Source organism: Odocoileus virginianus, chromosome 4 (genome assembly GCF_023699985.2).
Source record: "Odocoileus virginianus isolate 20LAN1187 ecotype Illinois chromosome 4, Ovbor_1.2, whole genome shotgun sequence".
NCBI classification, from domain to species: domain Eukaryota; kingdom Metazoa; phylum Chordata; class Mammalia; order Artiodactyla; family Cervidae; genus Odocoileus; species Odocoileus virginianus.
In genome coordinates this window covers 6,753,063-6,776,134 of record NC_069677.1, presented here as the reverse complement: position 1 = coordinate 6,776,134, position 23,072 = coordinate 6,753,063, and the positions used below count along the sequence as shown (strand labels likewise).

The 23,072-nt window shown below is 45.4% G+C and overlaps 1 protein-coding gene across 1 annotated transcript in view; it reads right to left on the bottom strand.

Moving 5' to 3' along the window:
* ARHGAP31 (Rho GTPase activating protein 31) overlaps positions 1-20,181 on the bottom strand; it is a 119,730-nt gene extending 99,549 nt beyond the window's left edge. Inside the window, exon 1 of the mRNA XM_020891750.2 lies at positions 19,305-20,181. Coding sequence (XP_020747409.2) covers positions 19,305-19,404 — 100 coding nt within the window. The 5' untranslated portion in view covers positions 19,405-20,181. The remainder of the gene's footprint in view (positions 1-19,304) is intronic.
* Between the last annotated feature and the right edge of the window lie 2,891 nt (positions 20,182-23,072).

Sequence of the window (23,072 nt, the reverse complement as noted above, 5' to 3'; positions counted from 1 at the left end):
CTAGTGAGTAGTAAGTAAAGGCCACAGATTTGGGATGACTAGTTTTGTGTCCTTGGAGAAAGCAGGTGTAACAATGACCTGCTTCATTTTACTCTCAGGGTTGTGAAGGATAAGAGATGATTTGGTGCAATCACTTTGTAAGGTGCCATCTAGGGGTTAGTTACTCCCCAATCCCCAGTCCCCTGCAATCTCCGCAGGTTCTCTGTCCTTCTGGTAGCTCGAACTTCACTTTATACAACCCCCCCACCAAATTTATCCCACACTCTTTTGGTATCATGTAAGTCTCTTAGGAGTGTCAGCCTGTGGCCAGAGCAGCCAGCCGTGCTTTTACACAACCTCAAACTGAAGCTCTCTCCCCACGTTGGAGATTCAGGGATTCACTGCCAAAGGTTGCCAAGACTGCTTTACCCTGAAGCCCAAGCAGTGGCTATAAGGACTGTGGGTCCAGCTGATGTGTAGGAAGGGCCTCAAAGGGTGTATGCATGGGCCTCTGTGGAGTCATTATAGGTGGGGCTCTTTGTCTTCTTGGCAGAATCAGAACCTGAATTCGGCCTGTTCACCTGAGAGTGATCTGTTCTCTGAAACCAAGTTCTGAGGGGACGACTTTGTAAAGTCAAAGGGCAATTTCACCATTTTTCATAGGAATTCAGAATTAGGTCTAGGCTCTATGTAGATGAGGGCCTCGCACAGGAGAGCAAGCTACAGATGACAAAAGATATCTGATGAACACAAAATCAGAGTAAAGCTGAAATAATTTAGATAATATGTATGCTCTTACAAAAATGAAAATACCTTATTGTTTTATCAAAGTATAGACATTATACGTGTTTATCATTAAAAAAACAAACAAACAAAAAACCTCAGACAACACAGCAAACCAGCAAAGTATGCAGAAGAAAGAGAAAAGGATTCATCTAGAGAAAGCCATTGCTAATGTTTGAGCATATTCCTCCACGATTTTTCTTGCATACATAGTTACCAAAATGGAATTACATATATTTCATATACTGTTTTGTAAACTTTTAAACTTAAATATTGACACCATTCTATGACAGTAATTATGTGTTATTTTTTTAACCAGCTATATAATAAGAGGTATTTTCCTCAGGCTGTGAGGTGGTCTTATGAATCCTCCTTCTCTCCTAAAGGCATCACCATCTTCGCCTTTTCTCCCATCTCAGATCCTGGACGCTGGATGGTTCTGAGAAACACAGTGACCCATGATTTGTGGCCAACACCAATAAGTAGCCAGAAAACCTCACTGGGCCAGCTGTATCTTTTGGGGCAAATGACCATACTCCCCAGGGTCCGAGGTTCTCTATGAGTTAAATGAGAGGTTTGGATAGCGATTTCCTAAGATTCTTTCAGCTCAGACATGACGTGCTAGCATCTGGTTCACTTATCTCTGTGTTTGCCTCGGTCCAGGCTGATCCTGGTGCTGAGTGACCGGGGTGCCACTGGAGCCCCGGGTGTGCACCTGCACGCCTTACTTCAAGGTCGTGAAGCACCTCTGCTGGGAGTGGATGGCGGAAGCTGGCAGGGCCGGGGGAGGCACAAGGCTGTGGGGAGGGTCACGTAAGGGAAACAGCTCTTCTGATTTTTCCTTCCAGTATGGCTGTGGGTGAGGTCTACGAGGTGGCATCAGATTCACAGTGTATCATAAATACAGCCTTTGGGGCCAATCAGCCCTTTCTGAGCACCAGTGTCTAAACTGCAGGATAATTACAGTACTTGTTTTCCATTTTAAAAGCCCTTTGCATATATTATCTCATCAAATTCTCAGTCCTGTCTTTTAGATGAGGAAACTGAGATTCGGTGAGTGTTATGACTTGCCGAAAACCAGAGGACATCATTTGTCAAATGAAGACGTGATTCGAAACTCCACGAGAGCTCAAGCCACTTCTCCTCCACCTCCACAGTCTCCACTTTGATCCACAGACATATGACAGATGTACACACGTGCAAAATACCCAGGTGGAACACACCCTCCATCCTCACCCCCTCAGCACACGCACCCAAGACACATTGCCTTTCCCTGATCCATCCACTCATTCAACACACATTGATAAGCATCGTGCTAGGGGTTGGAGGTAAAATAATGAACGAGGAGACATGGTTCCTGGCCTCAGAGTTGATCCAGGGTCAGCTAGAGTCTAGAATGAGGCGAGGATACGGCAGGGGTGAGAGGGCACATTCAGTGTGATAACAGTTCTGAGCAGTACAGGGCACAGTGGGAGCATGTCGGAGGGGCACCGAACCCCTCAGAGGGAGGAGGGAGGCGTCCTGGAGGATGAGCCAACTAGCAGAGCCCCAGAGGGTGGGCTGGAGCTGGCAAAACTGAACTGGCGCTAAAAAGAGGAGCTACACAGAGGGCGGAGCATGCACACACACCTGAGGAAGAGGTGCACAGCACTTCTGAGGAACCACGAGAAGTACAACGTGGCCCGGGGACCTGCTCAGGTCGGGAGATGGTGTCCATTGAGGCCTCAGAGGACACAGGTGTCTGAGGTGATGGGCTGGTAAACCCTGCTGGTATTTGTGGAGTTGATGTCTGTCTGGAGGGCACTTGGAAGTCACTGAAAGGATTAGTGAGTGACACAGTTGACAAGCTTTCATCAAGACATTCTCTTTTTGCCCACTGTAAGAATCTATAGTCGTAACTAATTTCAATCCTACTCTAAGATATCCTCTGGTCTTAGTTTCTGCAAAACTATAGATGGTCAACTTTAGGCTGCTTCTGTTTAGGCTGCTACCTCCCTTTCACCTGCTTTTGATGCTCTTCCTGGGTCTCTGCAGCCTGGGCCAGGTTGGCTTGATGACCAGAGCACTGTGATCAAGACGCCATGAATATACCAGCAAACAGCTTCTCACTATCCCTACTCCTAGCCTCAGCCTTAACCTGGGGCCTGGACTCCTAAGCGAAAGAATATGGGCTGACCAACCAACGTCCTTCAGGAAGACTGGAAAACAAGTTTAAAGTGTAATCAGAAATAACTGAGCTAGCAAATTCTACCTTCATTGTAAGCAAACGGAAGCAGTATTAATATTCAATAAGTTATAGATAATAGAAATGGTCAATGAAAATGATGCATAGCACATACAACATATTCAATAAATACTAAGTCAATCCATCAGTATTTAGACAGTAAGAGAAGCCTTATAGGAACTTGTAAAAAGAGGGAGATTTCTATATAAAGAAATGGTCAAATAGATTATGATATTTTAATGTATTTACAAATGGAACATAAAATATGACACAAACGAAACCATCTATAAAACAGAAACAGAATCACAGACATAGAGAGCAGACTAGTGGTTGCCAAGGGTGAGAGGGTTGGGAGAGAGATGGACATGGGGGTTGTGGTTAGCAGATGTAAGTTTTTATATACAGAATGGAAAACAACAAGGTTCTACTGAACAGCACAAATAATTATATTCAATATACTATAACAAACATAATGGAAAAGAATATTTTAAAAGAATGTATATATATATATATATGTAACTAACAAGACTGTAAAGGAACTACAGTAAAAAATAAATTAGAAAAATTAATTATGGTATTTTATTAAATGTATATTTGCTTATATATGCACAGAATATCTATGAAAGATTTCCAAGAAAATTAACACTAGTTGCTTCTCATGTGAGAAACAGAAAGGATGAGGACAAGAATAGGAGGAAGATTATTTTGTTATATCCTTTATATACTTTTGGGCTTCCCTTGTGGCTCAGCTGGTAAAGAATCTACCTGCAATGTGGGGGACCTGAGTTCGATCCCTGGGTTGAGAAGATCCCCTGGAGAAGGGAAAGGCTACCCACTCCAGTATTCTGGCCTGGAGAATTCCATGGACTGTATAGTCCATGGGGCTCACAGAGAGTTGGACATGACTAAGCGACTTTCGCTTTCACTTTATATACTTTCACATTTTGAACCACAGAAATGTGATACCTGATTTTTTCAAAAATTAACTTTAGGGCTTCCCTGGGGGCTCAGTGGTAAGTAACCTGCCTGACGTGGAAGAGACATGGGTTTGACCCCTGGTCGGGAAGATCCTACATGCCATGGAGCAACTAAGCCTGTGGGCCACAACTATTGACCCTGGGCTCTAGAGCCCAGGAACTGCAACTACTGAACCTGCATGCCCTAGAGCCTTCTCTGCAACAAGAGAAGCCCCACAATGAGAAGCCGGCACACTGCAACTAGAGAGTAGCCCCTGTTCGCTGCAACTACAGAAAAGCTTGTGCAGCAATGAAGACCCAGCACAGCCAAAAAAAATAACTTTAAAAACCATCCATTCTGCAGAATCTCATGCAGTGATTTAAAAGAGTGAGATCGAACTATAATTACAAAAATGGATAGTTCTCCAAGATCTACTGTTATTTAAAACAGCGCATTTTCAGGACATATATATGTTGCAACTTTGTGGGAAAATAATCAAAGAGAATCATTCAATGTGTGTATTTTTTGGTATGTACACAAAGAAAGGTCTCTGTGCTGTTTGATACAGTAGTATGAGCCACATGTGGCTAAAGTTCAGTTCCTTGGTAGTGCTAGCCACATTCAAGTGCTAACAGTCAGACAGGGCCAGTGGCTGCCATATTGGATAGTGTAGACCGAGCACATTTCCCTCAGTGAGAAAGTTCTCCAGACAGAACTAGTCTAGAGGAACCCAGCCCAGACTGTGAACTGATGAATGGAACTGCAACGATGTAGGAAGGGACTCTGTACTTCATAAATCTCTGCATCATTTGAATTTTTTAGTATCTTTCTAATTTTTTAGTATCTTTCTAATTTTAGGAGAAAAGGATAGCTCGCACCTGTGTGAGGTATTTATTCCTCATGAAAATCGCGTCCTGCATTTTTTTTTTCATGACTCCTGCCATTCCACTCAGGAGCCGGGGTGTGGCAGAGCACGGGAGGAGTTAGCCCAGGGAAAGAATGGAGATGCCCCCAGTCTGCGGTGAACACAAGTCTGGGAGGAGCCTCTCAGGCAGCGGCTGACCACGCACCAGTCTTACTCCCTTCTAGGACCACGCTTTTCAGTCACAAGGGACAAAATCAGTTTGAGCGCCAGCCGGCAGGGGAAGCAAAGACTGAAGTATATTTTTAGTGCTTGGAGTTCGGGAATCTGGCAAGGGCAAGGCGGGCATGAGACAGGGAGGCCCACCTCCAAGGGACGCTTAGGTCTCCGATTCAGGGACCCAGGCAGGTGGGAGAAGACACCGCTCTGAGTGGGGGCACCTAGCCAGGAAGGGAATTGGGAGCTCATGGGGCCAAGCTCAAGACACCACCTGGGAGTAGAACTGGTAAGAATGATGGATCTGCTGTCTGCTCTGTGGTTTCTTACATTGGGGGAAGACAAAGATGAAGAGAAAGATGGAGGAAAAAAGAGATGGGATCCAGTAGAAGTGTGACCAGGAGGCAGGTGGGAACAAATGTTACAAAAACTTTCATGTCAAATAAAACTTGGATTTGAAATGTTAGACATCACTCTGGTTATCATCCACAGACAGAGAGAAGTGAAATTTCCCAAGATGGAAAATAAACAGATGATATAAACTAAAAAAGCCTGAGTTACAGGTGCTTGGTGCATCTCACTTTTCCTCCACCTAGAGGAGGGGCCCAAGTTTGGGGCCCAATTTTTTTCTCAACAGCAACAACAGAAACAGCCAAAAGGACACACACTTTAAATGAGGCTTGAGATTCTTCCTTTCTCATTCTGGAATTTACACACTGGCACATTTGTTTATCACTTGTTTTTTTTTCCTTATCACTCTTTTTTTCCCTGGAAGATTTAAACTTATCACTGAATAAGCCATTCGTTCCTATAAACCTCATCCTGGCAGGTAGGTGGCTCAGGCTTCAACCTGTTCTCTTTGTTCTTCTTTTCAGAATGTTGATCCTGCCACCATTTAACACCTCAACACCTTTGCTTATGTTGTTCCTCCTGTCTGGGACAGGCAGAAACTACTTAGATTCCATTCATCTTAGAAGATCTAGCTTCTCTGAGTCAGAATTAATGACATCCACTTCCTCCGGTGGTTTGTGTGAGACTCAGTAGAGGATGTGTCCGCCTCCTGCATCGGGACTGTGAGCCCCAAAGGGACAGACAATGCCTGTTCATCCCTGTGTCCCAGCTGACCCTTTGCCTGGTATGTGGTAAATGCTGAGAAAATGCTGATGTCCATCTCTCCCTCCATTCTCGCAATCAGTACCCTATTCCCTTCATTCACATTATTAACATCTGTGGAGCCGACCATGTGTTGTGGGGAAAAAAGATTGTGGTAGGTTGAGTAATGGTTCCTCAAAGAAGTTCAAGTCCTCATTCCTGGAATCTGTAAATGTTGCCTCACATGGCAAAAGGGGTTTTAATAGATGTGATCAAACTAAAGATCTTGAGATGAGATTATTCTGGTTTATTTGATGTAGTAACAAGGTCTTTATAAGAGAGAGGCAGGAGATCAGACAGAAGGCCAGGTGAGGATGGAGCAGAGGGAGCAAAGGTAATGTGATGAGAGGCCATAAGCTAAAGCATGAAGTCAGCCTCTCAAAGCTGGAGAAGTTAAGGAAACAGAGTCTTCCTGAGAGCCTCCAGAAAGGAACCAGCCCTGCAAACATCTAACACACAGATAAACAGAGAATGGTCAGTTTTCAAGGAGCTCATTTTCTTTCTATTCAAAGATGGAGACAATTTAGGAAACTATGACAGCTATTGGACATGAAAGTGCTAATCACTCAGTCGTGTCTGACTCTTTTCGACCCCATGAACTGTAGCCCGCTAGGCTCCTCTGTCCATGGAATTCTCCAGGTAAGAATACTGGAGTGGGTAGCCATTCTCTTCTCCAGGGAATCTTCCCAATCCAGGGATCGAACCTGGGTCTCCTGCAGTACAGGCAGATTCTTTACTCTCTGAGCCACCAGGGAAGCCCTGTTGGACATGAGCGGTAATAACATCTAAACTTTACCATCCTGATCACCTTCCTCAATATACGTCTGTGTATCAGTTTCCATCTTCAAATGGAGCACTGAGAAATGAAATACAGATGAAAAGTAGAAGGTCAGAGGGCTGTCACTATGATTACAGCCTTTTGCCATAACCCATAACCCTCATTTTATTTCTTTCCAGTTTTGTTTTTAAATTGTTTTCTTTTTCTGATTACTAAAGAAATGTTCAATTTAGAAATTTTACCACATTCTCATTCCAGAAATATTTATCAACTGATAAGAATTTAAAAACTAGCATTTTTATGCATTCAACCAAAGAAAATAAATAATTATCCATATATCTGTTTGTTGCTATTTGGTCACTAAGTTGTGTCAGACTCTGCCACTCCATGGACTATAGCCCGCCAGGCTCCTCTGTGCATGGGATTTCCCAGGCAAGAATACTTGAGTGGGCTGCCATTTCCTTCTCCATAAGTGTATATAGTAGAATTTTTAAAAAAGAAGCAGCAGCCCCTAGGGGCATATGGGGGCCTTGGAATATTTGTTCTCAGATCCTTCTCAACTTGAATGTCTATAGCATTACTCAGGAACCACATTCTGAGTAATGAGGCTGAAACAGGTTAAGATTTCTAATCATCAAGGAAATAACTGTAGTTAATGCTTACGGAAGGTTAACTAAATTCCAGGCAGTACACTAGCCTATTTAATCCTCACAATGACCCTGTGTGATACACACTTTTATTCTCACAACCCCATTTTATAGATGAGGAAACCTGAGGCACAGAGAGGTTTGGTAACCTATCCATAATCACAAAACTAGCATGGGGTAGAGCTGAGATTTGAACCAAGGCAGACTCTCAGCATAAAAGCCACACACTAACCACTTTGCTACATGCTTTGCTTCTCAGAGAGGTTAACTGATTTCATGAGCCTGCATCTATCAAGGCAGGAAACCAAACTGAGACTTTATGAAGATTATTCTTTTAAATAAGGAGTGGAACAAAATGGCTTCATGAAAAATTCAATGAATCAAGATACCCCATTCCCATCATAGTTTTAAAAGATTTTTCCTCTCAATTTAAGTAGTAAAAAATACATGTTCACTGTTGAAATTTGGGGCAATATAAAAAGTGTAACAAGAAAAAAATAAAAATCATGTGGTTTCACTTAGCTGCTTCTTTTTACAAGCTAGTCAGAATGAGATCAGTAGGCCAAAGATACCACAATCAACTGGAGCTCATCTTAAAAAATGTGGATTCCTAGGTCCCGTCTCAGACCTCCAAGAGCAGAGTCTCTGAGGGGCTGACCTCAGAACACCGACCTGCCGGCGCACTTATAGCTGGCAGCCCTGTCTCTGCAGAACTCATTCTGAGGAATCACATGTTCTCCACAGACCCAGATCCTGCAGGACCCACACAAACACCCATCTGAAACTTTTGCTACAGGTCTATTTTGTTTCAAGGAGCTCAAAAGGGAATTAAAGGAGTATCTCTAACAATCTTTATAGTGTCCTAACAGTGCACTAAAATTTGACCAATATTTTTAAACTTTTTTATTAAAATTTTAACTAAATTTTAAATGAAATTAAACTTTAAAAGTAAACACTACAATTTTAGTCAAACTTAACGCCAGGTGGAGTTTGAGTATCATTGCCAGAGCCTTAAAAAGAGAGGTCCAGAACTCCTGAACCCAGAATTCACAACTCACACTGTTCCCTCCCACCTGCCTCCAGAAGAGCGCCCCCATTCCCTTCTGAAACAAAGTTGACTTTAGGGGCAGTAAAAAAAAATGGGGGAACTGAAGAAACCAAGTCTTGTTTGGGTGAGGGAATACAGATTACTCAGTGGGTATGTTCAGCTGCAGGCTCTGTGCCCAGGGTCCAACAGCTAAATGCAGCCCCCGAGAGCCCCTAAGTGGGGTCTGGGCCCTCGGGTCAGAGCCAGATTCAGAGCCCTGCATCCAGCTTCTGCTTTTCCAGAAAGCAAAATGGCTTCTCTTCACTAACAACAGGCCCATACTCTAGCTGTTAGCCAAACAAAGGCTTTTCCAAATATGGACCCAAGAAAGCATGTGCACTTTGAAGGCCACAATGCAGCTTAAATAGCTAAAACTTATTAAAAAGAAAGCCAACAATAGACGCCAAAAAGCGTGAGTCTTAAAGAACAGAACAGTAAGACAAAAGCCAGAAAGAGGAACAAAAATATGCATTGTAGGGGAGGGGCGAGCAGGGAGGTGTAGATTTATATGGAAGAGTTGACATCATTGTTTCCCAATAATACTCAGCATGCAGGAAACAGATGGGAAAGCAGTGGTGGAAGGGGCTACTTATGGTAACAGGGCATGCTCTCTGTTTAGAATCCTGCCATTTGGAACCTACATGTTTGACTTTGAAAAACTGGGGATGCCAGCAGTTTTAGTAAAGTCGAACTAAATCCTTCTGAACTTATCACCTTGACAGTGCATGGGTAAGTGAACTCTGCATATCAGACAGATTTACTGCTAGCATAACTGCAGCGGTTTGGGTCCAGAGGAGACAAAGCCATGGAAAGGGAATTGAATGTTGGACAGACGTGGTTTGAGTTCTGGTTCTCCCAATTCCTAGCTTGGTGATGTTAGGCAAGTTGCTTCACTTCTCTGAGTTGGTCCTCATATATAAAATGGGGGAGGGTGAGTTCCCTGGGGGCCGAGTGGTTAGGATTCCAAGCTTTCACTGCCATGGCCAGGGTTCAATCCCTGGTTGGGGAACCGAGATCGCACTAGCTGCATGGCTTAGCCAAAAAATAAGAAGATAAAATGGGGGCAAAACAGAACTTTGACACACAGCAGGGAGAGACTGAGGTTGCACATTTATGCCACATTGTTAGATTAAGCAGGAAACATAATTAGGGTGGTCAGTTAACATTATTTTATGAGTTTTCCCTTTAAACAGAATTTTCCATTCTCCTGCTCTTGGGCAGGGCACAGACACAGCCAAACCAGCTGCCACGCTTGTGATCAGCCATAGTGCCTTCTCCTGATGGTAGGTCACTCACTGCCACTGAAGACAGCTTGACAACCCAGACAGGGTCTCCCCTTCCAACCCTGGGCATTAGAAGTCACTCTCAACTACCTTTCCCACAGTTTCAGCATCTTCTCCCCCAGGGCTCAGGAGGGTGTGACCAATTACAAGTATCAGGCAAAACCATGTGGTTTCCTGTCTACAGAAACCAACTGCTCTATCTCCCCACATCTCCGTCATTCCTCATGGGTTAGATGATGTTTATTGTTTTATTGATTTTTTTCCCCCCTTACAAACAACCCACTCATAGTTTTCTTTCACTCAGCTGCCTCACATGTTAACATCTCCTCTTGCACCTTCTGTAGAGCTCTCATTTCATTTTCAGTACATGTTTTTTTGGGGGTAAAAATTTTTTAGATTTATTTTAATTGGAGGATAAGTACAATATTGTGATAATTACTTTAAAATACGTCAACATGAATCAGCCACAGGTATACACATGTCCCCCCATCCTGAATCCCCCTCCCACCTCCCTCCCCACCCTTCTGCATTGTCCCAGAGCACCAGCTTTGGGTGCCTTGCTTCATGCATCGAACTTGGACTGGTCATCTATTTTACATATCATAATATACAAGTTTCAATGCTATTCTCTCAAATCACATCCCATTGAGTCCAAAAGTCTGTTCTTTACATCCTCCATACTCGGTTGTTTCCCCATCTTACACAACCCACTAGGCTGAGAGCAACTTGAGACCATCTTTGTGAACCCCAGAGCGTCCAGCATATTAGAGTCCCATTAAATATTTGTTGCATTGAATTGAAAGCCCCATATAAGATGGCTTCTGAATAAAAACATGAAAGGAGCTAGGGAAAGAAATATGCGTAATTACACAAATTAGCTCAATTCTTGAAAGCTACAGATTTGTAGTCTGCCAGACTGCTGCTTTATATGTCAAACAGTTTTCTGCTGTAACAGCAAGAGCTGGTATAAGCTGCTTTTGGGGAAGGTGACCATCCCCCCTCTCCCTCTGGGGGTAGTGGTGAGGGGCCCTCAGAGGCAAGTTGGTCATGGGCATCATACTGGCCAGCATCAGGTCATGGGCATGGCCCCAAGGTCTGGTATGCATCAACCACACTTGAATTAGAACAAAGAGTGCCTGAGACTTGATCCCACAAACTCAGTTGGTTCTGAGATGCCACCAAGAAGGTGGTTCATATCAGTGAGTGACTGGCAAGGCATTAGGGAAAGGTGGTGTTTCCGAGGTGCCCTGCACAAAGCCTGGGCCTGTTTCTATTTGCAAGGAGCTCTGGACAGTCTTGGATTCCTGATAGGCCAGCACAGCAGGCATGGCCCAGGTCCTGAGCTTCCTAGAAGGGCTCTCCCTCCAGCTTCCTGAGGAGGAAACCAATCATCAGCAGCGTGCTGGCCTGGGGGAGGCCAGCGAGCTCCTCAGTCTGCATGAGCTGCCCGAGGCCCCACCTTTAGCAGAGCTCACAGCCACTTGTAAACACAAAGCCAGCGAGAAAACAGGGTAACGAGGAGAATTAGGACTAAATTGGGTGCCTCTGAGTCTCAGGCAAGGGCTGTTCCAAGAAGGAAGGAGGACTGTGGCTGCAGTGGTCAGGGAGGGGCCTGGGAGGAAAAGGTGGGGCCTGGCTGGACTTGAAAGCGAGTAGGTAGAGGTGAAGTGCTGTGCAAACATTAGTCGTTATTATTACTATTCCAGACCTAGGCCGGGGGAAGAACAATGCAAGGGAGAAAAGGCCACTTTTCGCAGGGTTTTTTTTTTTTTGGACAAAACTATGACATAAATGTCAAATTATGAAATCTGCTATTTTGGGAAATTGTGTTTGTGCCTAAGACCATGCGTGGCTTTAGGAGTCAGATAGATCTTGATTTAAATTCTGCTTTTCTTATCTCAATAATCTTGGCAAGTGATTTAACCTCTCGGATCTCTGTTTTCTCTGCTATAAAAAGGGGGAAAATGTCTGAATTCGTACAGATTTTGAAAATACTACTTTGTATGTATCAAGTGACTGGCACATAGTAAACAAACAATGCAGACTGTAATTCTACTAATAAAAATAACAAGTAGCTGTGATTTGGGGCCCAGCATTCATTTCCGGGTTCCTTCTCTCCTTTCTCCTCCTTCCTTTAGTATCCTAACATTCTCATCTTTTTCCATCAAAAAGCTGCTCTTAACAATCTAGCACCAGTATTTGTCCTCTTCTGAACTGAAATCAGCATGTTTCCTCAGGGATCCTTTATTTTAAGCCTGACCTAAAATTGCATCGGGTGGGGTGGGGGGGGCGGCACAGATTTGAGGGACAAGGGCGGGGGTGCGATCTAGACGGCCTAAAGTTCCATCAGGCTGTGGCCCCACCTCAATTAGGACTCAAGGACGGTCCTTTGAGGGAGAAACACCAAAACCCATTAACCTGACACATGACAGTTGTAGGAGCATAAAAAAGAAACAGATCAGGTGGGACATGCACCCGCAAGTAAAAAGAAAGTTAACTAGAAGTGCGATGATGAGTTGGAGAGAAAATGCCACCTTGGCTTCAGTACAGGGCAAGCAATAAGCAAAAAAGAAAACAAAACAGAAAACCAACGGAGCGAGCATAGCCATGTTCCTGGGCCTCAAGACTAGTGTGAAGGAACCACACAGAGGGCAGTGCAGTCCTGAGACCAGGGATGGGGTACAACTCACCCTGAGCAGCCTGCTCTGGAGGAAGCACCAGGAAGTCCCAACCTGAGGGTCTATCGGTACTTTGTTCCAGACATGTTTAGCTGCGATATCTAATGAAGAGGAGCTGGGCGTCACCTCTCATCCCCAGATGGAGTCCTGGGCCTCTGAGCCCTGTCCTCCTCTTGCACCCTCTGCCACAAAATCCCAGGAAACTTTCTGCAGTGAGGTGGCTCCTGGGGACAACTGGTCCTCAACAAGTGATTCAGAACTGCCTTGGTCGCTCAGCTTCTGGAATTTATGTGTTTTTCCCCAGGCCCCACTCCCACAGAAGAAAGTTTCCAGGCTAGCCCACAGATGCCTAATGGACTAAGGGGGTAAAGAAAAAGAATGCATCAAAAACCACAGCTCTAATGGCACTGGGGAGATAATCCACCACCCACAGCATCATCTAAGGGAAAATGTGTTTCTAGTTTCAACCTGTTTCCCTCTGCCCCAGCAGATGGTCCACTGGGCTCCAGGGCAGGTCTGGGACAACAGGACCAAGGGTTTCCTTAACTGTCTAAAGGCCTGGGTCTCCTGAGGTTAGAAGGCATCTAGGCAGCTGTCAGTGGTGATGGGGTGGAGGAAGGGCAAGGCTATGCCTGTGGTCAAGGGGCTCTTGGCAGAGGTCTGGAGAGTGGGCTGGAGGGAGGGATGTGCGTAGGTGGAATGGCTGTTTCCATCCTCTGGGTGGGTTGTTTGCCACATCCAGACCATACAGAGTTACTTACAGTTTGGCTTCACGCTGTCAGTTAGTTTGCTTCAGGTTTAAAAGCCTTAATTCTCCTCTTTTAGTTCTTCCTGTTTCACTGTGAGAGCCCAGATTTGGGGATGCCTGTCCAAACGCAAGCCCAGGAGGTGGCTGTTCTGTCTCCACAAGCTCCACCTCCAGGACTGGACTTCTCTTTCAGTTCCCTGCAGGTCCGGGAGTGACAGGGTATCTTTCTCAGATATTTCTCAGGGCCCTATAGTTTCAGGTTGACGTTTTGCTACCCCGCCACTGTCTACTGACACTCTACTACCAGTGGCACTGGGAAATCCCTCTGTGAACTCTCCGCTTAGTGGGGCAACCAATCTGCTTCCTGTCCCTCTTGGTAATTAATTAACCCATCTGAAAGTGAAGTGAAAGTCGCTCAGTTGTGTCTGACTCTTTGCGACCCCATGAACTATACAGTCCATGGAATTCTCTAGGCCAGAATACTGGGTAGCCTATCCCTTTTCCAGTGGATCTTCCCAACCCAGGAATCGAACCAGGGTCTCCTGCATTGCAGGCAGATTCTTTACCAGGCCATATCATTTATTCGTTTCATGGGAGCCCTCATGCATTCATTTGGTCATGGCATAGATAGTATGTGGTTATTTTAGGGCACATCCAGAATGTTATGATGACAATAGCTACATTTGTTGTTGTTGTTGTTGTTGTTTAGTTGCTCAGTCACGTCATGGATTGCAGTCTGCCAGGCTCCTTTGTTCACGGGATTTTCCAGGCAAGAATATCGGTGTGGGTTGCCATTTCCTTCTCCATGGTATCATCCCGACCCAGGAATCGAACCTGAGTCTCCTGCATTGGCAGGCAGATTCTCTGCACTGAGCCACCAGGGGAGCTACATTTAGAGCTTATCTTATGCATGCCCTATGTGCTTTGCTCGTAGTAACTCATTTCTCTTCACGTCAGTCCCCTTCTCCCCATTTCACAAACGAGGAAAGGAAGAACCAGAGAGGGTAAGTAGCCTGCTCCACAGTTACTCAGCTGGGAACTGGCAAAGTCTGGATTCTGCTCCAGGCAGCATGCTTCCAGAACTCCTAATGGAAGCCCCCAGCAGGGGGCACCTGACTTGGGAGGTGCCAAGGAAGGTTTCCAGAAGCAGCTGAAACCCAAAGGATGGACAGTTAGCTAGGGAAGGTGTGATAATGATGTGGCAGGCAAGACGCTGGGAAGGAAACCACTAAGCCAATTGAATTCCCTTGCCCTGGTTTTCCATTCAGTGTTAAATCTTCTAGTGAACAGAAAAACACTCACCTTCCTTGCTCAGACTTTGTCCTGTTTATGTTTGGGTTTCTTGTCTGTTTAATCAAAGATAAGAGCTTTTGCATTTTCTCCTTCAGTTATAACAACTAACTTCAAAGTTAAATTGAGCCACTGGTTTCTGAGAGTTTGTTCATATCCCTCAGACTGTAAATTTCTTGAGTCTGGGGTGCCTGTTTCTTTCTCTTCCACCGTACCTCCACAGCACCTTATAGCTATTTGTCAAATAAATGAATGAACAAAGTAAGAGAATGACTTAGCCTAAGAAGTACACTTAGAATAACTACACCTCAAAGTTCTCGTTGCCTTATCCTTGTTCTTTGAGATACTAGGGCCATCTTACTCTCATCAAGCTTGAAATTTTTATTTCATAATGAGTGTTGATTTATTCATCATGAACCTTCTAGAATTCCTCAAATCAAATACACACACATACATATTGTTGTTGTTTAGTCATTAAGCTGTGCCCGACTCTTTGCAACCCATGGACTGCAGCACACCAGGCTTCCCTGTCTTTCACTATCTCCTGGAGTTTGCTCAGACGCACATCCATTAAATCAGTACATATTCTTTTTCAACATGATAAGAACTCAAAAAAACCTTCATGAACAATGTTCTAATCAAACACTCATAGGGCACCTTCTGAATAGTCAAGGCTGCTTATCCAAAGAGTAAATGATCTGTAAATCCCTGCACTATAAGCAGTGGTTCTCAAGTTTTCCTGCATAAGAATCATCTAGGACGCTTTTAAAACATACCCATGCACCAAGAGATTCTGATTTAATTGTTCTGAGAGAAGGCCCAGACATCAACTTCTCTTAATGCTCCCCAAAGAGTTCTATTGTGCTGCCATCATGGCAAACCACCCCCCCGACAGTGGTTACCCAGGAGTGAGTCAGAGGACAGAGATTGTTGGGTAGAGTGAGGAAGCCCTCAGCTCTGAGAGTGTGACCAGCACTGAGGCAGAAGACAGCTTTCCTGTAAGGCTCTCTTCCTGGTCCCTTGACTCCTGGCCACAGCATTTCCAGGCACTGTGAGAAGACCCAAGGCACTCGGCCCAGAGGGGAGAGGTAGGAAATGCTCTTGAATGCGTGCTGGTCTCACAGGGCTTCACCCACAGCCTCCCAACTGCAGGCTATCTGCTGTGGTTTTCATGACATAGCTGCAAGCAAGGGTCTTCTTAGTCAGTGGTCAAAAAGAAGAAAAAGAAAACTACTATTTTCAGCATCAGCAGTGAGGAAGGGATGATCTTCTCCCTCTATTCCAGACAGGAAGAGAAAGTTATCTGTTTCCCAGGGGAGAGCTGGGGGTTGGGGCAGCAGCCACTGTGCTGGAGGTGAGGTGAGAGAAAAGCTGGCCACGTTGGCCAGGAGCAACTTCATCCCATTCTTGGAGGTTCTCACCAGGCTGGAGAAAAGTGGCCACAGAAGCAAAAGGGGGAAATTGGTCATTTGCATCAGCTCTGTCTCCAGCTGGGGACGGTCAACAGCAAGATCTGAACCCGGCATCTGCGTGGATGCCCACAGAAACTGTACACAGGATATGGTGTGTGTGTGTGTCTCTGTGAGTGTTTTCTAAGAAAAGGTTTCTGTTTTTCATCAGCGTCCTAAAGATTAAAGACGAAACTGGCCCCAAGCAACGTCTGCTCAAAGATGAACACCTATATGTCACCTAAACATCTTGCCCCATCAGATTTGTTTAACTGGATGCAGCAGGACTCAGCTACAGCAAATTGCAGACGTGACTGACATTTTTCCTCTGTGCTCAGTCCAGGGGTGTAAATTCCCCATGTTCAGGTGACCTGAGAACATTTAATTGTCACCAACCAGCTTTGTCTTGTACCCCAGCTCAGACATTTCCCTCCCTCTCCCACCGACACAGGGGTTTTCTTGGATCCCCCACATCTCTGTTCTTTCCTTCTGCCCTGTGCACCCAGACCTGAATCCGTTTTTTCTGTCTCATTCCATCCTTGAGCTCCAAAATTTGAGGAACTGTAATGTTAGTCTTGGGGCTCCCAGGTGGCACTAGTGCTAAAGAACCCGCCTGACAATGCAAGAGACAGAGGAGACTGGGGTTCGATTCCTGGGTTGGGAAGAACCTCTGGAGGAGAGAATGGCAACCCACTCCAGTATTCTTACCTGAAGAACCCCATGGACAGAGGAGCCTGGCGGGCTACTGACCACTGGTTCGCACAGAGTCTGATATGACTGAAGTGATTTAGCACGCACAATGTTAGTTTTGTGACAGCCTTCTAAATCCTAGTTACGTGTCACTCTCAGCATTCTGGGCTGAACTTCCAAGGTCATGGGCAAAGGAGCACTGAATAAGTCAATTTTTCCTCCCTGGGGGCAGACCAATGCATGTTTCAGAACAGTCATGAGGAGGACACATTGTTTTAGAGAAAACCATTAGCTTTAACACTATTTATTGATGCTACCCTCTAAAAAAAATGAGACAACTGCCTAACTAATTCTAGATATGAGAGAGAAGAAATCCTAATTATTCTCATTTTACATAAGCGCTTATTAGGCAAGCCTAATTCCTACATGGCACAATAATGGTGGGTCATTAAGTGGGTCAGTTTCCTTCTCTTTCAAAGCTGAACTTTATTCAGGTATGTCAGCCTTGAAAGCTTGCTGATTCTGGGGCAGGACCGTCTGCTTTCAATTTAGGGGGAAAAAAAATCATTAGAGGAGAATGTTGGCCTAGACAAGGAAGCCAAGGAGGGGAAAGGAGCCAAGTGGGCCAGAGACCTCTGCTTCCTTCATGATTGACTGTATGACCTTAGGCAGGTCAGTTTACCTCTCTGGACTTCCCCCCTTCTCCCCAGGGCAGGATGCACTGGGTACTGGTTTTAACTTTTTTTTTTCTTTAAGCAGTATCCCCCCCTCTTTTTTTCCCCCCATACAAAACATATATGAAAACTCAAAATATAAATCAGGTGAAAGAGGAACTGTTTAAGGCTGCCTTTGGGGTGTTTTCACAGAACCCTGGGATTCTTTGCTAATCCTAGGATCTGTGACATGGTCAGAACAGGGCAGGGCTAAGAAGTACCTCCATGTACCTCTCAGCTTTGGAGCGAGGGCCCAGAGTTTAACACCCACTTGGTGGGAACATTCATAAGTGAACCCGGACAAGACCCTGAAGCCCCCCTGCTAAAAAACAGGTGGAGGAAAACATTTCATTCTGAAAGCCTGATGGTAGTGGTTAAGATGCATACTTGGAGTTCTCAAAAAAAATAGAAGCAATTCAAGGATGTTATTTCAAATCTACCTCTCTAGATTGCTGGATGGGATTAAATGAATTGACTCAGTTGTGTCCCAGTTTTAAAAGAGGCAGTTTTGAAACCTGTGGTCTCTCAAGCTGTAAAATACTAAGCCATTCATTTGTCCTAAAGACACGGCAGCCTCTGAACTCAAGAATACCACAGGAATATCACACCACTGCAAATTACAAGGTGGTGCTGAGTCTTTAAAAAAAAAGAAATAGAAACAAAAGCACTGCTCTGTTTTCGAGATGCACATTTGATATGAGCTAATCAAATAGTTTTTGAGATTACTTTCCTGGAGGCAGAATTATTCTGCCCAGCTAGCCCTTCAGTTTCCCCGCTTTGTTGTATCTATCTATGTATAAACACAAGGCGCATATAGTGAATTTTTCTCACTGAAGTTTCTGAAGACAAGGCCTTTTTGTCATGGATAAATGCAGGGCCAGTCAACCTTACAAAAGGAGTCATTTAATGCTCAATTTCCCCAACTTTCCTATGATTAAAAACTTCTAACCTCAAATGCCATTGCTCTGTTCGAGATTGTTTTCTTTCACCCTCCCCCCAACAAATGTTTAAATTGTCTCTACTCTGGAGGATTCCCTTTTCTCCAATCTGACCTTGAAAACAGAGCGGCTCTCCTATTCACTTACATGCCCTAAACTATTTTAAAATCAAGGCCCTCTGACCTTTTCACAACACTCTTCTTGTCTGACACACCAAATGCTCCTCTGAAAGCCCAGAGGAGGGAAAGGGTCTGAAGGGTTGGAAAGGGGGAGGGAGGGATGTACTATATATTTGGCATCAGTTCAGAAATTCAGAAAATGTTTGTGCAACCACTCCCCCAGCCAGGATCCACCGCACCCCCTGCCTGCCAGCACATTAATAAAAAAAGATGTGAGCGGACGAAATTGGAGAGCCCTGGAGGGACACCTAAGGCGGTCATAATTACGTGCCCAGAGAAGCCCACTGAACAGCATCCTTCAGGTCCAGCCCTCATCCTTCCCCTCCGACATCCAAAGTTTGGGAGCGGGACCTCTCGCGCCCTCGCCCCCCCCACCCTCCAGAGCAGCCGGTCAGACGGGTGGCAGCGCCGCCCATTAACGGCTAGTGTGACACAAACGGAAGGAGTGACATAACCTCTGCACGTCGGGGTGGCAGCGTTATGCACCTTAAGATCATATATGTTTTTTGTTTAAAAAAAGCACCACGAGCGCACAGGCCTGGAATACATTAACTTGTGAACTGAATGCAACACGCCCTACGAGAGTCTCCCTCTCTCGCTCTGAAACAAAAAGAAGCGGTGGGGGGTGGGGGGTGGGGTGAAGGCACTTTACCATCCTGTCCTGAGCTCTCCAGATACTCCGTCAGGTCACAGCCGAAGGCGCTGGCGGCTCCCTTTCGTTTCAGCTTCTGCTTGGCACCCTTGTTCTTCATGAGTTAGTCCCAAAGAGGTTGCCCCCCCGTCTCGCCCTCCCCTCTCTGCTTGGCACCGCGCCTACGATGGTCTCCGGGGGGAGGTTAGATCAGTGGCTGCGGCGCGGCGCTGGGGGGCCGCAGGGGCGTGGGGGAGAGCCTGGGCCCCGGGGCAGCGCGCATGGAGCCCGCGGGGCGCGGAGCCTGAACTCCACGGCGCGCTCCTCCAGGGCCGCGGTGCCGCAGGCCGTGCGGAGCTGGCAGCGGCGGCGGGCCGGCGCGCTGGGACTGCCACTTCCTCACTTGGAGTCCCCGGGACTTTCACGGCCTCCCGCGGTGTCTTCTTCGGGTGTTTTCCTCCCCTTCGGAGGGAGGGCGAGCTCTCCGGGGTCCGCCTTCTCGAAGCCCGGGGAGTGGCCGAGAGCGCAGGGCAGCCGGCGGCGGCGAGGGGCGCGGAGACCGCCCGGGGGGGCTGCCGTGGGTCCTCCGCCCGGCGCGCGCTGTCCAGTCTTCAGACGGCTTGGGGAGGACGAAAATCCAGCATCCTGTCTCTCTCGCCCGCCCTCACGCCTTCCTTTTTTCCTGTCTTACAAATCCTAGGATCATCCAGCTCAGGAAATGCTGGAAGGAAGTTAGCTAGGGAGGGGGGCGGAGGGTGGAAATTTTTGGCAGCTCCGCTCTGGTGTGTGTATGGAGCCGGAGGAAGTAGGTGGGTGGGTTGAGGAGGACCGGGTGGGGGAGAGAACGCGCTCTTAGGAGAGCTGCTCGGCGGCTCTGGAGATAACTGGGCGGCTCGGAGGAAATCGCCGCGCTCCTAGGAGCACCCGCAGCCCGAACCGCCCGCTTCCTGCCCCACCGACGGCTCTTTGAAGACGCCAGAGGAGACGCACTGGCTTTCTGGTTGGAGGGGGCTAGGTGGGACTGAAAAAAATGTCCTGCCTTGTTTTTATCTTCATTGTCATCATCTCTTTGACACTTTCTATTTCGGTGCCTGTCTCCTCCTACAAAAACACTTAAAGAGTAATGACAGAAACAAAGGCAGGGATTCCAGCGGAGAAACCTGACGGAAAGCGGGTTTCCGCCTGCCACTCCCACCCTCCTCTGCCGGCGCCCAGGTACCCCAAAACCAGCTAAGTCCCTCCCAAGCGGAGGGAGGAATGGTTGCTGTCGCTTTGCAACCACTGCTGAGGAAATCAGTTTTCTGGTTAGAGATTCAAGCATACCACACACACACACACACACACACGCGTTATTGCAAAGTTTGCTAAATGAAAGTGATTTTGGGGGGCAGTCTCGGATTTAAGGTGACTCAGATATTCTACCCTAATATGGAGAAAGCAGTCTCCCAGGTTATTTCATAATTTGTCTCACGGTTTCAGGAGGGCATGTGTTTTCTTCTGTATTTAATTTGAAATTCTTTGACTTCTGTGTACTCAGCACACAGTAAGCACTCAAATTCTTATTATTTAACCATCTGAGGATTAGATTAGACTTCCTGTGTAAATTCAAATCCATATATAGACTTGAAGGGTAGGGACATTCACACAGCTCAGAAGGCTGGAAAAACTTTAGGTATAGTATTTTAGTTACTGGATCCCTTTACAGTCTCTTATCTTCCTATGTATCACCAAGATAGTTTATGAACTTTGACCCTTGACCTTCTCTCTTTGTCAGAGCTTACAGTTGATAGATAACCTGCCTGCCAAATCTGGCCCACAGATGTGTTTGGTTTAGCACATGCCATGTTTTAAAGATTTAAAAAATTAATTGCCAACATTAAAGAGTTAATATTTTTCACATATGAGATCTGGATTTCTGGCTTCCCCTGAAGAAATTGAAGATCTGGTAACATCAGAAGTGCATTCCCACATAGCAAGGACCTCTGATGCCAAGCTGTATCAACCCCCATGGACCACCACCCTGTTGAGAGAGATCAGTTGTCCAGTTTCAAAGCCACCACGGCCTGTCATCCCCACTTTGCACCTGCCTGGCCTCTGGAACCACTGGAGTTTGCGCCCCAAGCTCTGTGTGTGATCTTTCCTTCCATTTTCCACTAGTCTCTCAGTGACACCAGCATTGTGCCAGTCATCTTGGTGAGACATCTTCAAGTAACCACTGACTCATTTCTCTCTTTCCGCCCCCACCTCCAGTCTAATCCCTCCCAGACTGATGAGTCCTTCAAAATGCCTGTCCTCTGGGCTTTTTCCTTCCAGGCCGATTTGGTGAGGACCATTCACTCCAAAATTGTTAGAATAACTCCTAGTGGGGTTTGCTGAGTGCGGTCTCTTTCCACTTCATCCTGTGCACTAAAGGCCTGTTGAATCTTCCTGAACTGTTGCTGTTGTAGTTTGCCTGCTTTGTTCAAAATTTGTCAATGACTCCCTGTTTTCTTTTTCTAGGACAGCAGTTTCTAAGCTTCTTGTAAGCTACTTGGAGAATATTTGGTAGGGTATTTAGTATAATGACTTGTTCCTTTATTTATAGAGAAGCATCTCCACATGAGACTATAATTATTACTATTAATATTTATTTAGGAGTTTACTGTATCAAAGACCTCCATATCTGACCTACAGTGCATTTTATCATCTTGGCAGCAAAGGAGAGATGCTGAAGTGTTGTTCTTTTCCTGAGTCCAGCCCCTAAACTTAAGTTTTGGAATAAATTGTCAAGTCCTGTGAATTATCTTTCTAAAGTTTTAAAAATACTCTTTTTTAATTTTTTACGTTGAAATAATTTCAGATTATAAAAAATTTTACAAAAAATAGTCAAAGAATTCCTGTATACCTTCATTCAGCTTTCCTAAATATTAGTGTCATACAATCAGAGTATAAAGTTAGGAAATTTATATTGATACAGTAATATTGACTAATCAGCAGACCTTAATCAATATCAATTGATTTTTAATTGTATAATATTTTTATTAAATATGATCTTTCTGACAGTAAAGTTCACCAGTTAAATAAAGAGTAATTTACAAATAATTCTAAAACACTTCCCATGATAATATTAGCTATGTACCAGATCCCATTAAGCACCATCAAACCCAGCAGGTGTAGGTTGTCACAAAATAAGTTTTCCTAGATGAATTATAAAGCTAATGACTGACTCAGCCCAAAGATTCTTCTGTGCTTTACTGAGGACTCCCCAAAGAGACTCCACAAGCACAGAATTTTCCTTTTGGAACAGCCTGAGACCTTTCCACGCCTGCTTCATGATAAGCTGGGTTTGTGGATTGTTTAGGATTCAGGGTCAAGGTAATACTGAGCACTGGACAAGGCATCCATTATGTCTGGACCAACTGAACAAAACCTTATTTGAAATGTGTACATGGTGATTCTCTGTCTCTGATAGCTCTTAACTGTCTACGCCTCATGGTGGGAAGCACTCACAATTTATCAAGTTGGATAATGAAGCTACATGGTGCCAGGCTGACCCAGGGAGCTAGAAAGTCATCCTCTCCCCATTTGCTCTCTCCCTAGTGGTGAGTAAGCCCTATGATAAGTGCTGAATTTACATCTAGCCCTTGTTCTGGACATTCACTATGTTTCTTTCTCTTCCCATTGTTCTTTTCCCTCTTCCTTACTCTAAGATATGTAGCTTTTTCTGGATCTGTGGAAGGAAGTCAGATTTGGGTTCCAATGGGTTTTTCCACTGGACTAAGGATTTCCCAGAAAGTTACAAGGAGACAG